The 20,012-nt window shown below is 37.4% G+C and overlaps 1 protein-coding gene across 1 annotated transcript; it reads left to right on the top strand.

Moving 5' to 3' along the window:
• Positions 1-547: 547 nt before the first annotated feature.
• On the top strand, positions 548-18,114 carry LOC138616668 (immunoglobulin-like and fibronectin type III domain-containing protein 1). The gene is made up of 24 exons (XM_069691141.1): positions 548-720; positions 2,787-2,871; positions 7,227-7,349; positions 7,445-7,584; positions 8,120-8,219; positions 8,331-8,357; positions 8,706-8,751; positions 8,838-9,033; positions 9,420-9,533; positions 9,627-9,789; positions 9,932-10,204; positions 10,333-10,734; positions 11,538-11,662; positions 11,860-12,001; positions 12,116-12,409; positions 12,534-12,833; positions 13,487-13,663; positions 13,758-13,886; positions 14,002-14,310; positions 15,064-15,149; positions 15,279-15,471; positions 16,328-16,624; positions 17,245-17,571; positions 17,666-18,114. Exons 2-24 carry the CDS (start codon positions 2,835-2,837, stop codon positions 17,668-17,670), a joined length of 4,005 nt encoding a protein of 1,334 aa, XP_069547242.1. The 5' UTR covers positions 548-720; positions 2,787-2,834; the 3' UTR covers positions 17,671-18,114.
• The last annotated feature ends 1,898 nt before the right edge of the window (positions 18,115-20,012 follow it).

Here is a 20,012-nt window from a genome sequence, read left to right as displayed (position 1 = left end):
AGTGACCCAAGGCATGCCACGGGCATGCTGCGAGAATTTCCGTTGATACGTATCAAAGCTAATTGGAATAGCCACTCGATATTAATCACGGATTACTTTACAAAATAAAATGTCTCATGTTTAAGGTTTACTGACCAATAAAGTCCATAGGAGAGTGATCATATTACTAGAGAGCTTGTGAAGCTGCCAGTCCAGTTTTTGGTGAGATGGGTTGCCTGTTACATGTAGGAAATTGTAGTACCATGTGTATTGTGAATCCATAAATCATAAAGTCTCAACCATGAACATTAAGTACAGTAATATCCATCACTAATGTGGATGTCATTAATAATATCATGGAAAAAAGCATCATAGGTTTATTTAAATCTGATGGAGTTAAACCTTGATATTAATATACGAGGCTGAAGGGGGTTTTATATTTTCAACAGTAATGTTGGAATACTGTTGACCCGATATGTCCAATACCAGATTGAATGAACAGCCATAATGTATTTCCAGTGCCATCTGCAAAGTGATCGCTTTCATAGGGATGCGTAAGAGGAACCTCCACCCTTTACCACTGCTGTAATATGGGTTTTTACCAACTAACCATGTAAGGGTGTCTATGTGCACCAAACTTTTATCACCGAACAAAAAGGGGTGTCACCTCTGAAATATTGGATAGTGAGAAGAGTGCAAGCTGAAGGCAGATAGCTGAATGTAGACGACAAAGATTTGACAGTAAGTAAAACATTTTTGTTATGGAAAATTTCCAGTGTGAATAACTTTTACAGAATTAATCAAATGCCCAAAACCAACAATATTTGAGATGTGAAGTGTGACTGAAACCTTCATGCAGGATGGTTTTGACATACAAGTCAGGGCAACTGCAGGATTATTTTAAATATGGCATATTTTGATGAACGAGGCCTCGATTAGGACTGACAAACTGTGGACATTAGTAAATTCTTCAACTCTATACATTACAACATTTCACTTTAAGATAAATAGTGGTATATGTCATTGGGTAGATTATTAAATATGATACTTTCCTGTACATAATTTCATTAAGATAAGTGGTAGGGTTTGTTTAGCATAGAAAAATATTAGGTTAGATTACAGGCTGTCAAAGCATTTGATTTTGCAGCTGCAGAAATAAACAAACACTGACAAAAAGAAAAAACAAGAGTGACTAGAGTATAGTGTATGTACCTTCACAGGCACCGAAGTGATGTTGCCCTAAAATTTGCCTTTTTTTGTCTTGTATGAGATTAGTTTCTATGTCAACTATACAAAAAGATGAGAATATTAATGGCCCTCTTAAGATTTCTTTAACATTCAAGATCTCTACAGTGTGCCACGCTTCACTGAAAAATGTGACCGTCCCAACTGGCCTCCCATGACTAACAAAGGACTGAGCAGGAGCCTATGATTAGTTTGCAGTACAGAATGTGTGAATCATCAAAGCCTTGATATATATTTTTTGCTAGGTTGTAGATGTTGAAGGACAGATACCCTTTTTCATACTTTTCAATGTCCCTAAAAATGAAAGGACTTTGTAAAAAGCCTTGTGGCCATAATCTTGATATACGGGCCATTTTGTTCTAATTGAAAGATGTTCAGCTCTGCAGATATTAAAGGAATTACTCAACCTCACCAAAGATTAGAAATACCCTACTCTAACAGTTTTTTGGTCATTGCCATCTACTTGTACTTATCCTTAAGGTCTTGTGGATGACAGTCAAAGTAATATCTTGACTTCACTTCCAAGAAGCTCAGTGTTAGGTTAATGCAAATGCTGTATCTCATTAAGGCTAGAGAACAGTTGTTTATCAAATTCTTAACTCGTACATACTATACCTTCAAACAGAAAACAAATCAACATGAGCAGTTTGAAGTCAAAGTTTATTCCCAGTCTTTTGCTTGCAGTTAACAACTAGACACCACACAAGGATCATTTTGCAAAACATAATTTTTAAAGACTTGATGGCATAAAAAAAGATTTGCAGATATGTGCATTGGTTTAACAGTTTGATGTAGAGACATTCTGCTCCTTTCTATGTTTGGATCCTGAGTAGTTAAATTGCTGGCATAGCCAGTTGACTCCACAGGCGGTTGGAGCGAGTGAGCCACTAGGTGGGATTTCACATTCCCCATTTGCAGTTCCCCAGCATGTTTCCAACTGTCTGCACGAGTCATGCAGGAGTCAAGGCATCCCATGTTTGACAGGCTGATGTCATATGGCAACAGAGATGATACATGAGGAGAAGCTCCAAGGCAGGTGTTCTTAAACTTTTATGGATCATGACCCTGTTTTTAGGTGTCCTTGATTCTCATGACCTCAGCAGTTACAAAACAGAGTCAAGTTGAATCATGTGACATTGACCATGTGTCTGTGAAGTTACCCTCAATAAAATGACATGCATATTATTGTATAAGAGCTAAAATCATTAGTCAATGAATTTATTAGTCAATCAACATAAAATTTAGCAGCAACTATTTTCAATTAATCGATTCATTATTAGTTATTCAATGGGAATAATGCACAGAAATCACCTCTTCCAGCTTCTCAAATGTGAATATTTGCCACTTATGCCAACTTTGGGTTTGGGAAAATTATGATGGGCATCTTTAAAATTATTTATTGTTAATGCTATAGAAGTCAAATTTAAAGTGATAATAACACTAAGATATCATTATGGGTTTTCATCCAAGGGTAAGAAACACTGCTAAAATACCTCTCGGGGAATATAAAGATTGCCAATTATTTGCACGTTAGTAAAATTAAGCTTGCTTCTCTTCAAGAGACACAACGATCACACATCTGACCTGACAAACAACAATCCAAGGCTGCCATGAGTTCAAAAACAAACCAGGAGGCAAAAGCCTCAGGTAAGTTTGGAAACTGAGAGATGATCGTGATGCATGTTTTGTTTGTTCTATGTGTGATGCAAAAGTGGGGTGGTACAATTAACTGTAGTTTATACAAATAGGAACTTGATATAAACCAACAAAATTGTATTTGTTCAGAGAAAGGCATTTGCTTCAGAAAGTATCCTGACCCCATCACTTTTTGAGCACACTTGTGTTGTTTACAAAAGTATTTAAATCCCTAACTCAGTACTTTGTAGAAGCCTCTTTAGGTTAGGTTAGGTTAGGTTAGGTTAGGTTAGGTAGTTACTTTATTAATCCCCAAGGGGAATTTTTTTTTGCTACAGCAGCATACAGGAAAGCAATAAAAATAATCATACAATAATAAAAAGCAATTAAATAACAGTAAAAAATAAATAAATATTTGGCAGCCATGAAAACATTGGGGCATCTTGAGTAAGTCTTTGCAAACCTGAATTTGGCCAGTTTATCCCATACTTCCTGGAAGATCCGGAAAAGCTTTGTCAGACTGAATTAAAAAGTATCTATAAAACAATAAGTTTAGGTCTATCCACAAGTGTTTGGAGATTTAAGTCTGAGCTTTGAATGGGCCAATCTAGGACAGCCATAGTTTTGTCTCTAAGCCACTCCCGATGTTTTGGCTGTATGCTGTTGTGCTTAAAGCACACTAGGTTGTCCTAGTCTCAGGTCACATGCACTCTCTAGCAGAGTTTTTTGAGGACTTCTCTGCATTTGGTTGCATTCATCTTTCCCTCAGTTCTGACCAGTCTTCTTGTCCCTGCTACCGAGAGGCAGCCCCACAGCATGATACTGTCACCACCGTGCCTCATTGCAGGGATGGTATTTGCCAAATGAGCTCAACAGACATCATGCTTGGATTTCTGCAGAAGTAGTTCCATTTTTGACTTATTACATTACATTTCATTTAGCTGACGCTTTTATCCAAAGCGACTTACAACACACCGATGGTACACCATCGGGAGCAATTTTAGGGTTCAGTATCTTGCTCAAGGACACTTAGGCATATGGACAGGAGGAGCTGGGAATCGAGCCACCAACCTTCCGATTAGTGTGCAACCCACTCTACCGACTGAGCCACAGCCTCCTTATTGAATCAGAGAATAGTTTTCCTCATGCTTGGGGGTCATTTAAAATCAGTTTGGCAAACTCCAAGCTTTCATGTACCTCTTGCTTCGATGTAAGTGCTTTATTCAAAGGCCTGATTTATGAAGCGCTGCTGAGATGTTTGTCTTTGTCAGTTTCTCCCATCTGTGTGGAGGCCTTCTGAAGCTCCTTTAGAGGGACCATAATGACCTACTTGCTCTGTTACTCAGTTTGGCCAGACTGTCACCTCTAAGAAGAGTCCTGGTGGTTTTAAACGTCTTCCATTTCACAATTATTGAGGCCAATGTGCTGCTAGGAACACAAAACATTTCTGAAATGGTTTCATACCATTACACTGATCTATGCCTTTCCAATGAAAAACACAATAAAGTTAAAATAATGTGAGGGGGTCTGAAAACTTTCTAAAGTGTGCCAAGGATACACAGTACATGACGAACAAGAAGTGTGCCATTCCATGTTGTACTTCTGAGAAACACAACCACAGAGTGTCCAAAAGCCATTCACATATTCTAGGGGTGTAGGGGTGGCTCAGAGTGGTTTAAAACAAGGATATCTGCTTTATACAGTAAACAAATTCTTACTGAAAGTGTTCTCAAGTTTGCTGCCTCCTAAATCAAAAAGTTCCTCCAGCAGCAATTGGTATGCAGAAGGAATTGACTGACTGCTGTCCTACCAGACTTAGGTTATGTGTGAGTCAATGCTTGAGGAACAAGGTTACAAGAATCCTGCCTGCATTCAGATGATATAAGAGTATAAACCAACCCCCTGAGAGATGACACACACAATTTGATGAATATTCAATACATGCCCTAAAACTTAAGGATGCTGGAGAAAAAAAAATATGCAGAATAAGTAATCTAAAAGTAACTCTCAAAGGCCATAATAAAATAATAAGTTAGCTCTTGACTTTACTTGAGAAAATGGAGATCTGGTTTAAAGTCATTTAAATTATTTTATGCAACTAAACAAAACAAATTGATTCCTGTTTTTTCGTCAAACCTCTGTTGGTGTTTATCTGTATTTTTTTTTTTTATAATTGTGACCAGCCTTATTTCAGGTGTTTGCATTTGACTTTGTGCCACTTCATTTAATAGTGGTCTGGCAAAGTTTTAAGTCTGGTACGGCAGGGGTATTCAGGTGGACTGAATTATATTGAGTAGCATTTGTAATGTTTTGTCTAGAGCCAAAATAATTTATGGATTGGCTGATTTTATCAACAGATATTGGCCCACAACATTTTGTCTAGGCGTTAATGCAGTCCGATATGAGCTGACATTAAAACTTTTTTCCCAGAACATAATGCAGAAAATCATGGATGTGGTAATTTAGAAATAGTTCTATTTGTGGGTTTTTGTTTTTTTTTACTAAATCTGTGGCCAATAATTATAACATTCTTAGTGAAGTTTATCATTTCAGTGCACTGATGTCATCCTGGACAGATTGGACACATATATTTGTCACTTGTAATTGATAACATTTCAGCTGATATATCAACATTGTATTTTTTTCTACTTCTTAATATCACTAACAAAATCAACCCTAATCATGCAGTATTGTTTTTTCAAACATGATGGGGTAAGAATAATGGAAAATATGTCAATATAATTGCATTTTAAACATAAAGCTGACTTAAAAGCTCTGTGACAAAATTGTTATATTATAAGTCTTGTAAAGGTCAAATTAATGGCTGAGCTATTCTACAGGATTGTACCTAATAAAGTGGCCAGGGAGTGTATTTCAACTTCGATAATGTGTGATTACAACATATTGCTCTATTTTAATTGTTTGTTTATCAGAAATTCTTTTCATCAGGAAACCAGTGTTAAACAAATCAAAATGTGATTTAACTATGGCAGGGCTTAGTACCATATTTAAACCTAATTCTAATATAATTCCATCCGGCTGGAATCGGCTATAATAATTGTGGGGCACATTTTATTCTGCTTCATAGTGGGATATTAATTAGCTGTTTGACGTACCCATGTAAGGCAGTAATGAAGTCAAGCTAAATGTGCCCGCCCCAGGGTGACTGACGCAGCTCTGAGTCATTAAGAGGTATGATGCTTGTACATAAAAAGCAGTCACAGATGGTGGGTTGGAGTTTGTGATTTCAACAGCTGTTGGCTAAACTTGGTATTGTGTATCGGGACTTACATTTGAAATGTTAGAGGGAAAAAAAAAAAGGGTGAAAAATGTGTCACCTCTCTCCCTTTTGCTCTCTCCGCCACCACATAAAGAGCTGGTAATGCTTCCCATGTCATGGCTAAGAAGTGAGAATAATAGTTTTGATCCGGTGCCTATTCAACTGTATATAAAGGCAAAATTCTCCAAGCCACATTTTTCATAAGCATTTTTCTGCAATAATGATTCATTTGCATTTGCATTGTCCTGTCGGACTATGTGACTATCATTTGGAAAGGTTTAAATTGCTTAACCATTTTACAGTAAAGATATTGCTTAAACTGGCTATCTGTGCATTTATTCAAGCTTTACGAGGAATTTACCTAAAAATAAAATAATGACATACATCACAAACTGTTTTAGAGTGTATAAATAAACAAACAACAATTGATGTTCAAATTTGATGTAAATAATAGACAAATTAACACCGTTTAAGTTCAAGGTACTATGATAATGAAGTAGCTGCAACGGCAGACAAAAAGAAAGGAAATAGTGACCTCTTGTGAAATTCTGGCATAAAACTGCAACCAAAAGAAAAAGCAGTGATGGATATGCAGTCATGTCTGTTGTAGTTTACCATCAATTCTTATGAAAGTGTATATTTTACAAATATTGGAAGTGATCATGAAGATAAAATTGCTCTTTTAGTAGATAAAGGGAGAAATTAGAGGTTTAAATGCTGGGTAGAGCTTTGAGACATGTAGCAAGATAGATTCTGAAGCTCAACTTCAAATACTTAAACCATGCCCAATATAATGGTTTGGCTCAGAAATGTTTTAACTTTGGGAATAATGAAGATATCCTTGAACTGAGAAGATAGATTTTGCAGCTCAACTTGTTCAAATATTTAAACGCTATCCAGTTCCATGGTGTGGGTCAGGAATGTTTTAACTTCATAAATAATCTGTATATTCTGTTAAAACACACTATCCCTTTATAATATTTGTGTTTTCTATTTCTTGAAGGCCTTCTGTCCATGTTTACTTTCACAACCCCACACAATTTGGAACAGTCTAATAAACTTGTTTTTATCTTCCTGATTTTAACAGTGGTTATCAAGAAAAGGTCCAGGGTTCCTGGGGTTATGATCACTCAGTATTTTGAGGATCTGCCTTTGGGAAAATCAACACCCGACTTTACCCGCAAACCGATGGCTGTGACTGCTCAAGAGGGTAGAAAAACAAACGCACACAGTAAAATCGACGACAGTAACATTATGGAAACATTATCCACGACGGCATTACTGTTGTATGGTTCTTTCTTTCAGGTAAAAAAGTAATTTTCAAAGCTATGGTTAGTGGAGAGCCAGCACCGACTATCACATGGGGGCGTAATAAAGGCGAAGTAGACGACCCTGAAAAGTACAAGACCAGATATGATGAAAGAGCTCGAGAGCACATTCTTGAGGTGAGAACAAAGTGGGCAGAGAAAATGATCTCTGCGTATTTTTGTTATACTCATCTCATAAAACACTATGTTTTCAGACATCAGACTAATCTACAGCAAACTACTCTCGTACAGCCCCACCGCTGCAACTCTGTGTTGAATATTGAGCATGATTCAGTCCAGGAAGTCATTTTTTGAGTAAAAATACCAAGAAATCCCTGGTTTCAGCTTCTTCAATGTGAGGATTTGGTGTTTGTCTCATTTAAAATGTATAACATGTACATCTCTGGATTTTGGACTGTTGGTTGAACAAAAAGGTATTTGGATACTTTTTGTAAATAGGCTTTTCAATTTATATATTTATATTTTTTTTTTTATTAAACAATCAATAATATTTCTTTTTTACTAAACTGTTGGGCATAAATTCTTATTTACATGGCTTTGTTCTCAAAGTACTTCATAGAAATTTGTCGATTAGACCAGCTATTTCTGCATGGGAGACAGACTCAAATATTCAGCTTGATGCAGTCTTCTTGTGACAACATTGCTTTATCAGATGCTGAACATAAAAGTCGACCAAGCCGACACCTACAAGTGCTTTGCCACCAATGAATATGGGCAAGCTGTCTGCACCACCGCTCTTAAAGTTATCGAAGGTGACATTTTCTATGAAAAACTTGGATTTTGTCAAAATTAGATTATAATATACAGTATGACTATTCATATAGAAAAAAAAAAAAATGCTTTGCTGTTGTTTTTTCTTACAGTTGGCCATAAGAAGAGAGACCAGGCAGGTATGAACATCCGTCTCCGAGTTGTGGGTTTTTTTTTTTTTTCCAGGCTTACGGGGAGTTTTAGCTTTTGTTAAGCTTTTTTCTGAATTTGGATCTCTACAGCAATGATACTAACAATGTTGTAACATTGTGACATTGTAACAATTACTGAGATCTCATCTCTAATCAAACGGTTTCTGCAATTGCAGAGTAAGACACAAGGTTTCAAATAATTGTTATAAATGTACAAATCAATTTAATGCAATTATTTTTAAATAATTTACATTTTGGGATACCCTACCATACATAATGTCTAAAAAGTGACGATGACGTACTTATTTTTCCCATTTTCATCTAATTATCGTTTAGGAAATGGACAGGCACCACAGGATTTCAGGTCAATGCTTAAGAAAACGTAAGTTCAAATCAAAGTCAAGGTTTATTTAAAGTGTACTGATATAAATCCCCCAAAAATGATATAACTCTTTTCCCTTTTTTTAGTGTTGTTGTCACCAGAAAAAAGCAACTCCCGCCAAGGAAAGAGGGAGAAATTGATCCAAAACTCTGGGAACTGCTTATTTGTGCACGAAAGAAAGACTATGAGAAAATCTGTTCAGACTTTGGTGTTACTGACTTTCGCTGGATGTTGAAGAGACTAAACCAGATGAAAAAGGAAAGGGAAGATGAACAAGCCAAGGTACTATCTGAAGTCTGTTACAACTGCACATGAACTTTGCATCTTTTAATCTTTGTTGAGATTTTAAACAAGGACAAAAACTGACTTGCATTTTGAGTTGCAAGTATGATACAAGTGTTTTAAAGCTGCAATATAAAGCCTGGTGGTTACAAATACAGTTTGCTTGTTTTTAGATGACTTTCAAGTGTATTTTTCAAATCTGGATATTTTTGCATGTTTGTGCATTAAGACCAGTCTTGCCCTTGGCTAAATGAACCCCGTGTATTTTAACAAGTAAACATGTAATGCTTGGCACGAGGCTGCTGAAAATGTCATGGCTTCAGGAGTGCTGTTCAGTGTAAAATCTCCACATAAAAACACAGGACATTTTTTATTTTCCTTTGCAGGTTGTAGAGAAGCTGGAGAATGTGAAACAAATTGAAGTGAAATCATCTGGGAGAGCTCAATTTGGCTTTGACATGACAGTATGGGATCCCAAGAGTGAAATTAACTTATACAAGGTGAGTTTAATTGTGTTCCAAGAGCCAAAAAAGAATTATTGCTCAATTAGTATTTTAAACTAATCTGACTACTTTTTTTTTTTTTTTTACAAGGATGGGACCATGGTTCCATATGGTGATGATGAAAATTCAAAGCATAGCATGAAGAAAACAGGGACAAAGTATGTTTTTAGCATCAAAGACCCTCAGCCAGAAGATGCTGGATTTTACCAGGTTGACGTTCAAGAGGCAAATGTTCTTACAACTGACTTCCAAGGTAAAGTATAACTATATCACTTGTAATAAAGCAGGATGATTTTTTTTTTTTAAATCAGTAGATGAGACAAATCAAAGGACATTTATAAATGGGATGTCAGTTAATTTTTCCTTCCAAACAATCACCTTTCCTCCTCCTATAGTGCCTGATGTGGAGTTCATAGCCAAGATCAAGGATGCGAAGGCCGTTGAAAGTCAGGACGCCATCTTTCAGTGTGTTTTATCAACGCCCCTCAACAGAATTACTTGGTCAAAAGAGGACTCATCACTTGAACATGGGGACAAATATGAGATCACCGTCTCAGAGGACAAACTGATGCACACACTGAGAGTAAAAGATTGTGCAACGGCAGATAAAGGAAAATATTATGCCATTGCCGGCATTACTTCCAGCAGCGCTTCTCTCTCAGTGGAAGGTGGGACGTCTTTTCTTTTTTCAAGTTGATATACCATATACCTTCATAAATTATGGATTTAATCTTCAATCTTTTCACTAAATTAAATGATTTATTCCCTGTAATTTTGTGTGTTCAATGTAATTCAGCTGATCCAAATGGCCATAAGGGGCATAAGGGCAGCAAAACCAGCAATGATGATGACCTGTCTAAACTTGCATCGGAGCAGAAGGCAAAGCTTCAAAAAGAGAAAGACAACTTGGAGGCAGCCAAACGAGCACAGGGTGAAAAGGACGCCGCAGATGCAGCAGCTAAAGCTGGACTGGGGGACAAGGGTGACGGAGACAAAGGTGATGGAGACAAAGGTGATGGAGACAAAGGTGATGGAGACAAAGGTGATGGAGACAAAGGTGATAGAGACAAAGGTGATGGAGATGGCAATAATAAGAACCTCCTGGGACATGGAAATGATAAAAATACAACAGATGACGGTGATGATAAGAAAAAGAAGAAATCCCGAACTGGACCTTTGGTTCCCGACACTCTGATAGGTAAACCATCTTATAATGAAAAGTGAATAATGTGTAAACAGATAAAAGAATAATATAATGCCATAGTTATACCCTAGCTGCTCTCAAATGTGCCTTTCGCTTTTGCAAGTATTGCCAGCTTGGCTATCTAGGCCCAAATTCATCACGTGTCTAAGAATTACTCCCATTGCACTGAAAAAGTGACAAAGACAGTTGGTTCCAACCGTAAGTAATAGATGTGAGATAGTTCCAAGATTTTCACCTTCAGAGAAAAAAAGTGGGCAAAGAAGAAAAAAGTATGGTATTAGATCTTTTAGGTTTATGATACTATACATTATAAGGTTACAATATGCCAGTTATGACTAATTTCTGAACTGAAAGCTACACAGATGTGATAGTAGGATGGTAAAAAGCTTTGTAGTACAAAGTGTGGCATTTATATTATATAACCAGAACAACAGAGAATGCTGATACAGGTAAACTATTGACAGCAGGGAAAGTGGTTCCATTGTACATGGAATGGATGGAATTAAGATGCAATTTTCAACTGGTGATCCATATTTAGGACAGAAACCTTTAAAGTGAATAATAATGATTATGGTTTACAAATTCTACAGTCTTGCGAATGACCACTAGAGAGAGACATGCTTTAAACAAGAAAGCAAGGAGTTGTAGGGCAGGACATTTAAATCCTAGACTTTCTTGAGAAAACACGCTTATGTACATTCTGCTTTGTGTCTATCTTTGTTTGCCCTTGATGCATTTAAGCTGAAATCTTTCATATTGCCAAATAATGTTTAGTATTTTTACATTTTCACATGCAGGTCAAGGTGTTCAATTCGTCAGTGGGCTCGCTGATACTGTTGCCAATGTTGGTGAACGAGCAGAGATGTCTTGCAAACTAAGCAGTGAGACCACAGAGGGATGCTGGTATAAAAATGGGAAGCTGGTAAATCAATTATGCCAAGAGAATACACAGAGTCCATAATTACTGCAATACAAATCACTGTATACTATAAAGTACAATTCATCAATTTTAAACGTTTTTTTGCTTTTAAAAAAATAATTGTTTTTATACTTTTATTCACCAACTGACAATCCAAATGTGTCTAACAAAAAATGTATCTTGTCTTCTCATCTGAAAAGCTAACAAATGAGGATGGGGTGACGATTATCAAAGATGGAGCCTGTCACAGGTTGATCATTGATCCCTGTAAGAAATATGATTCAGCTGTGTACCGCTTTGAGGCTGACGGACGTAAATCAGAAGCAACACTTAACATTCAAGGTCAGAATAAAACTTAACAAAACACATTGAATGATGTAAATCAAGATTTTTTTTTTTTTTAAAGGGTTTAGGCTATTAAAAATGTTGTTTTTTTTTTTACTCCTGATACAACAGACCCTCCAAAAATCGACTTAGACGCTCTTGGAAAATTCTCAAAGCCGGTCATTATAAAGGCGGGTGAAAACGCCGAATGGAAGCTGCCATTCTCAGGTGGAGCACCAATGAATATACATTGGTACAAGGAAGATGACGAGCTTTTGCCTGCCCTCAACGTAAAGATTGAAACATCAGATACTGAGAGCCAACTACGCCTCACTAAGTGCCAAAGGAAAGATTGTGGAGAGGTCAAGATCAAAATCAAAAATGAATCTGGTACAATAGAGGCTATTTCCAGACTTATTGTACTGGGTGAGTTGACAATGAGAGATTTAAAGTTTGCAACATATGATAATATATTACATTGCATAATGTGTCATGAGATAAATGTGTTTCGCTGTGAACACGTTTTGATTTCTTTTCATTTTGCCAACAGACAAACCAACACCCCCGCAAGGCCCTGCGGACATTATGGAAAGTGCTGTAACATCTGTTGAGTTCAAATGGAAACCACCAAAAGATAATGGTGGATGCCCAATCACAAATTATATCATAGAACGCCAACAAGTGGGGCGAAATAAATGGACAAATCTCGGTGAAATCAATGGCAGCAACCCAAGTTATAAAGATTCAGATGTGGACCCTGGAAGAAGATACAGCTACCGGATAAGAGCAAAAAATGCAGAAGGTATCAGTGACTACCTGCAGACTGAGGACATACCAGCTGGTGTATTACGTAAGTATTTACTTGGGGCCTAATGTAGGTGACTTTGTAGCATATATTAAGAAAGTGAAACAAGCCAGCAGACAATTATAATTATTCATCTAAGTAAAAAAATTTTTTATAACATTGTAGATTAAAAAATGTTGCATATGGCCATTAAATATAAGATATAAAAAAACAAAAAACTAAATGTCAGTATTACTCCAACAAAACATAAAATATGCTCTTCAATGTGCAGGATTTTTAAGACTTTCACTGAGTCATAAAAATCTGAAAATGGAAAATCTCAACTTTATCACTTCTACTTGGCCTGGTAAAAACCTAATTTGAAAAAAAAAACGTGAGATTTTTCAATAAATTTGGTGAAGGTGATAAAATAAAATGTAAAAATGTCATTTTCTTGGACAACAAACACGCCAAGGTGCAGATCAATAGGAGCTCCAATGCAAATGCACTGAAAACACTCATTTCCTATGCTTTTCTAGTAACTTCATGCAGAATTCGCCATTTCAGATATGTGTCAAACTTTATTTGACTGAAGTATTGATTACTGGAGTTGTGTGATAAGTTGTGTGGAGGTAATAACACGGACAAAACCAATGAACTGGTATAACAACATCAGTGGTGTTTTACTTTCAATTTCCTACTTCACATTTCCTCCACAGGTTATCCTGGACCACCAACAGCACCCAAAGTGGTCAGTGCCTTTAAAGACTGTATCAACCTGTCATGGAGCCCTCCATGTGACACTGGAGGAACCAAAATTGTAGGATACAATTTGGAAAAGAACAAGAAAGGCACTAATTACTGGAGCCTTGTAAACCAAACAGGGCCTATTACAGGTATCCAGGTTATCTGACAACCTGCAGAAAGATGTAATATATGCTTGCTATGTATCTGCCTACATTAACTTCTGCCATTTGTCTTATCCTACAGATACAAAGTATGCAGTGAAAGATGTCTTTGAGGGTGCAGCGTATGAATTCAGAGTGTCAGCTATCAACCTGTCTGGTGCTGGAGATCCAAGTATTCCATGTGACACAGTTATTGCAAGAGATCCAATGAGTAAGACCTACATTTTGTTCACTCACCAAAAATCATGCAAATTATTCTTTAAAGTGAACATAATGCTGCTAATGTGGCTTTCTGTGATATAAAAGCAGCGCTTCTGTAATTACAGAACCTCCAGGCAAAGTCACGGACCTAAAATTAACATCCTCCAATTACAGTACATTTTCCCTGGCATGGACTAAACCTAAGGAAGTGAAAGGGGTCGAAGATGAGGCCCAAGGGTACTTTGTGGAGATCAGACCAATAGAGAGCCTTGAATGGACCCGCTGTAATGCCATTCCCATTACTCCAACTTCCTACACTGTGCTTGGCCTGAAGGCAATGGCCACATACTGGGTGAGAGTAATTGCCACCAATTATGGAGGTGATGGAGAACCACAGGGCTTTGATAAGTATATCATTGCCATGCCTCCTCCTGGTAAGAAGTTTGATTTTTAAAGTTTAATGACACTGCATGAAGAGGTGTAAATCAGTTCCAATAACGGTTTTCAGTTATTTCTAGAAATGGATTGAAGAAGAAATATTAAGAATCAACACTGAGCCACAGCAAATATTTGCCTCGAAATAGCCAAACAGCTTACAAAAATACCGTAGAGCTCTGCACCAAGTATAGCCTGCAAATCAGTATTCCTCTGATATTTTTCTATTGTTTTATATAGTGCCATACAGTGTTTTGTTTATTATCTGTGGATATCTAAGTTAGAGGATGGAACTGTTATGGCAACATCAGAGCAGCACTGTAGAGGCAGTGACTTGTGCTAGAGTTTCATGCATATTACTGATTTAAGTTGTTTGTGTGTGTTTGGCTTTTTCCTGAAACTGCGGGGTTTTGTTTATTCGGCCGGCCACCCTGTTGTTCACTCACTTGCAACACTGTGGGATGGAAATAGGTCCCAGTCACATAGAGTAGAACAGAGCAACATGATATGTGAAAGCTGGAGGACCCGGAGTACCATGAATCCCAAAGGACTGGAAATGGATTTAGATTCATGCGACTAGTAAATGCCTTCATCCCAATCCAGTGTGTCATCTGTACACAGAATTTGATTTCCATATGACACACTGCAGCAGAGAGTAAAGAATAAAAAATAGCATGTTTGGAAGAATACAAAAAAACCATACAGTTAAGAATAAGACTCTAAACATTTCATTCTACATTTTACCCTCACAGTCAAGCCAAAATTTAAAGACCGCAACATGAAGACTTTTGTGGTGGTGAGATCTGGAAACACTGTTCGTCTCAACCTCAACTTTGAGGTAAATTGTTTTGTGCCGGAGCCTTTTCTCCAAATAGGTTTACTGGTACTGGTTTACTTTATTTGATTGTGCGAGTTTTTAAGCAAAACTGTCAGATTTTGTATCAACATATTCATTTTGTACTTACAGGCCTCCCCTGTGCCTGAGGTTTCTTGGTTAAAGGCTGGTATTCCAGTGGCCAAACATGTAACTATTACCAACTCTGATAAAGGTTCTCAACTGTTGATTGCCTCATCTGAGCGGTCGGACAGCGGCATCTACACCATTACTGTGAAGAATATTGTTGGCCAGGAGAGCTTCAATATTGAAGTCCGAGTTACAGGTGATTAGGACTCAGTAAACTCCAGTTAGATTGGAGGAATCCCAGCGTACAAATTTAAAATTCATGAATTCTGTAAAGCGCAATTGAGCTAGATAGATACTGCATACACAAGTATTGTATAGTACAGGAATATGAAGTGGCTTTACTTAGAGGCTACTTTTTCTCTTAGTACCGTAATATATGCATGCATACCGGTTAATGTTTTCAGCCTTTTTAGAATCATCTACTGTTTAGCAGATAAATTATAAATCTGTATATGTCATTGTCACACAATTATCTTACACCAAACAAAGAAAGTCACGTGAAAGTACCGCACAGTAGCAAAGAGAATCGAGGGCAAATCAAAATACTGTTACTGTGACAAAATCTCAATGTCAACCTGCTGTCCCTAACTAGATTTTTCTAAGCTTTCAATTGTATCTCACAGTTCATGAGTGAACAGGGTCACATAACAACAATGAAAGCAATGAAGACAATGAGATGTAAAAGAAAGCTCTAAAAAGGCTACAAAGTAAAGACTGATTTTACAGGTTATCTCACCATAAACCATGCAAACCAAACAACATAGAAGTCCCCTTCTGGATATAATAAGTACTCCAATAATCTCCTAACCATTTTGGCTTTGCAAGTTTCAAGCCATCTTTTCTTTCCAGCCAGCTACAAAAATGTCCTCTGTTGTTTCTGGGGTTAAGAAATAATTCTAAGTAGCCAAACAGATGGCAACAAAAGTTGTAAGACAGCACTTTTAAGAACAACCATTTGATGTCCTACGCAGATAAAGGTGGAATTCAGATTAAAAGCCAGCAATCTTACTCTGCATTGTTCTGCATTTCTGAATTTCTTATTGTGGTTCTAGATGATCCCAGGTCTCCAGGTCCACTGGAGCTGGAACAGAACATCCCAGAGACAGTGACTCTGTGCTGGACTTCCTCTCCAGACGAGAAGAGGGATGACAGGCTACACTACATGGTATCCAAGAGAGACTCCTTCAAACGCACTTGGAGGACAGTGGCTGACAACCTTTTTAACAATAAGTTCACAGTTGTCAACATTTTGCCTGGACGGGAGTATTATTTCAGAGTGTTTGCTAAAAATGACATGGGCCTTTCACCACCTTCTGAATCGCCAGTGTTTGGAACCAAAAAGGAAAAAGGTTTGTAGCTTCATAATAAGAAACTCAGAATCACTTCCAACACTAAATCATAGTTCCTAAACCAGAGCTGATGACCTGAGAAGTATATTGCTTTATTTAAAAATGCAAAAGTGGCACAAAAAAAAATATCTTAATTTTAAATTCTAAAACTTCTTTAAACTGAACATTTGTGCTTGACATGCTTGTGTTATCTTTACACTTTTCGGGGCCTGATGCCTGTCTGTGTGAATTTAACCACTGAGTTAGCACACTAGTCCTGCAATGTAATCCAGCTGAGCCAAAACAAGGTTAGTAAATGTTAAAAGACAACTCCGATTTTGGATTGCAACCAAATTGGGGGACTCTCAAGACAGTTTAAAAAACAAGAAACGGTCCAAACCAGAGCAGCTGCAGCAGAAATATTTCAATTCCTGTGTTATAGAATCAGTCAAGCTCCAAAAAAGACTATATCCTACATTTCCCATAATTCAACGCAACAATATCAGAATTCTTAAGATTGTTTTTTTTCCACTTTGGAAAACTTTTCCAGAGCCATATACGCACAGTATCATACAGCTGTAGTAATTCTCCCATCATAGTTCTATAAAACACTCAAATCTATGCATTTATTTATGTTTCAGGAATGTTCAAATTAAAGATGCCAGAGATTAAACCCTTGGACTTTGAGTCACCTCCGTCGTTCATTGTTCCCCTGAAGAGGCGTTCAACTCCACAAGGTTACGAGTGCTACATGAGCTGTGCAGTTAAGGGGGATCCAGCTCCACGTGTGACATGGTACCGCAACAATATCAGCCTCAACACAAACACCAACTACCACATCACAAATGTCTGTGGAGTCTGCTCCATGCTCATACTGAGGGTGGGACCCAAAGACAACGGGGAGTACAAAGTCTTCATAGAGAACAAACTGGGCGCAGCTGAGTCCTCAATGACACTGAATGTCAGAGGTATTAACAAGGTTTAAGAGTCATACAGTGAAGCCTGATGAAGACTGTGTATGTTGATGAAACATCCTGAGAGTATTACTGTGTTTCTTTGCAGAGTGAAGAAAAGCCTGAGCTGCTGGGCAGACGGTGAACCAACAGATTCCGTACAGCATTTTAAATCCATGACACAAAATTTAGAGACAAGTTGTATTGATTTTAAGCACGACGCACCACTATTTGAACACTTAACAACTTACTATTAAACAATAAACAAACATAGTATTTTGTGATGATGCTTCTTTTTTACCAAAAGACGTGTTCAAATCTGGTGGTGATTTGGATTAAAATAAGTATGTTTGTTACGTAAAGTTGACTTACGTAAAGTTGTGTCACATATGTGACGTAGGTTTCATACATTACAAAAGTATATGAATGTCGACTTTTGTTTTCACACGGGGTAGGAGTCCCTGTCTCTTGGGAGAAACCCTGTTAATGCTTTGTTTCTATACACATAGGAAGTAGTTGCCATTTCTGGTACCTTGCATTAAATTAAGAAAAGACAAACTTGGGTATTGTGGTCTTTGTCCTCTACACTACATTCAGATCTACCAAACTCACAGGCAGTGTGATGCATATTTTTGCCAGCACCATTTCACAGATCTATGGTTACCAGCTGTGAACAACAGCTCTCCTTTTGAGGTACATCTGCAGACTAATGCATCAGAGACCTTACAGGTATGAATTGGCAAATATTTTGAAAAAACAATTCATAAATTTCTGTGATTTTAAAAGCAAAAACCTCAAACATTTTCTAGGTCTGGCTTCTAAAATAGGACGAGTTGCAAATGTTGTGTCGTATAATGATAGCAAATTAAATATCTTAAGGTTTCTGATTGTTACACTGAAGAAACAAGCACATTGAACATATCACTGTGGCCTCTGGGCACATTTTAAATCCAATGTTTTCCCTGTTTTGTAAAAACTTCACTCAATGAATAATCAATGTTTCAAATGAACGAGATCATAATTGCAAACACTGATTGATATCTTTCGCCATTTTAAGGCCCAAACAGCTAATGGATATTTCGGCACACATGAATTGATTTGAAAACAATCATTGATTGCAGTCCTAGAAGTGTGGGCTATATTCACTGGTTTACTAGTGGAACACTTTGCTGCTAATTCTAGTGACTTCATAGATTTTGAATGCTGGCCTTTTACTTGTGAGGAAGTGTTTCCTGTTCACACTGTGGTATTATTATTAGTATTAGTATTATTATTATTATTATTATTATTATTATTATTATTAACTCCACAGTGGATCTGAAACCTCTTCCACCACTACAGTTACATAATCTGCTGTCACGCCCCCCCCAGCAGTTGCTTTGAGTATTATGGGAGTCCAATGAATGATTAAGTCAAGAGGGTCTAGCAGAATAGGAAACGTGATACCTTTACAAATGCCTGAAGGCACACACTTCTCTCCGTCCTCTCCCTCTGCTGCCATGGCCAGGCGCAAGCCCAACAAGCCCTCCCAGGAAGAAGCTTCATTGTTTTTGGAGAGGTCACCACCAGCAAAGTCCAAAAATAGGACAAAGTCCTCTGCTTCTCCAGCTCTGTTGTTCTTTGTTGTTGTCTTCACAGTCGGGGCCTCTGTCATGGGCTGGTTTTGTGTGCAGCCTCGGCGAACTGTCCCGAGTCTTTCCGAACAGTTCAACGGAGAATCACAAGCTTGCAGCAGGTGATGGAGATGACGGGACGCACAGGTAAATGACCGACTCTTCCACCCCGTGTCTGCGCTCAACGGGTCACTTTGTTGTAAAATACAACGAAATACATCTCCTTGCTTCATGTCGGGTCGTCCCTGTAGCAGGTTGAAATTCTCTTGTGTGAATTTGGCGCTTTTTAGAAGGAAAACGTGGCTGTGTAAAGCTACATAAAAACAAACCCAACATACCGGAAGTTAGGATTTATCCTTTAGAAATAAAAGCATTACACTTTAGCACTTTTGAAAATAAGTATTAATTTCCAAACTAATATATAAATTCACATATTATCTCCATACTAATTTCATTCACGTGTATTTTGTGCCATTTAAAGCAGTGTCTGAATAGAAATAATGGTCATTGAAAACATTATTTTGAAAAGCTTAGATTGTATCACATTGTTTAAAGGGCTGTCTTGACACTGACAGTAACACGTTGATATTTTTAGCACTTCGGTGCTGTGACATTCACGAGTCCAACAATTATTGTGGAATAATAACACTCTATCCATCATCTTAATCATAATTAAATGCTCTAGGAATCTTTTGGCATGACATAGATACACAATGCCCTACCTACAAAAATATTTATAGTGGAGGGAAATCGATATATTTGAGATCAATACATGAAATGACAGACTGGCTTTAGCTATTATTTCTCTATTTATATGCAAATAGCATATATAAAATGCAGGGA

This window comes from Brachyistius frenatus, unplaced genomic scaffold, assembly GCF_029030835.1.
Source record: "Brachyistius frenatus isolate BFR_SWC_R1_liver_20210118 unplaced genomic scaffold, ASM2903083v1 Contig_10, whole genome shotgun sequence".
Lineage (NCBI taxonomy): Eukaryota > Metazoa > Chordata > Actinopteri > Embiotocidae > Brachyistius > Brachyistius frenatus.
Note: the sequence above shows the minus strand (reverse complement) of the source record. Positions and strands in the feature narration are given on the sequence as shown.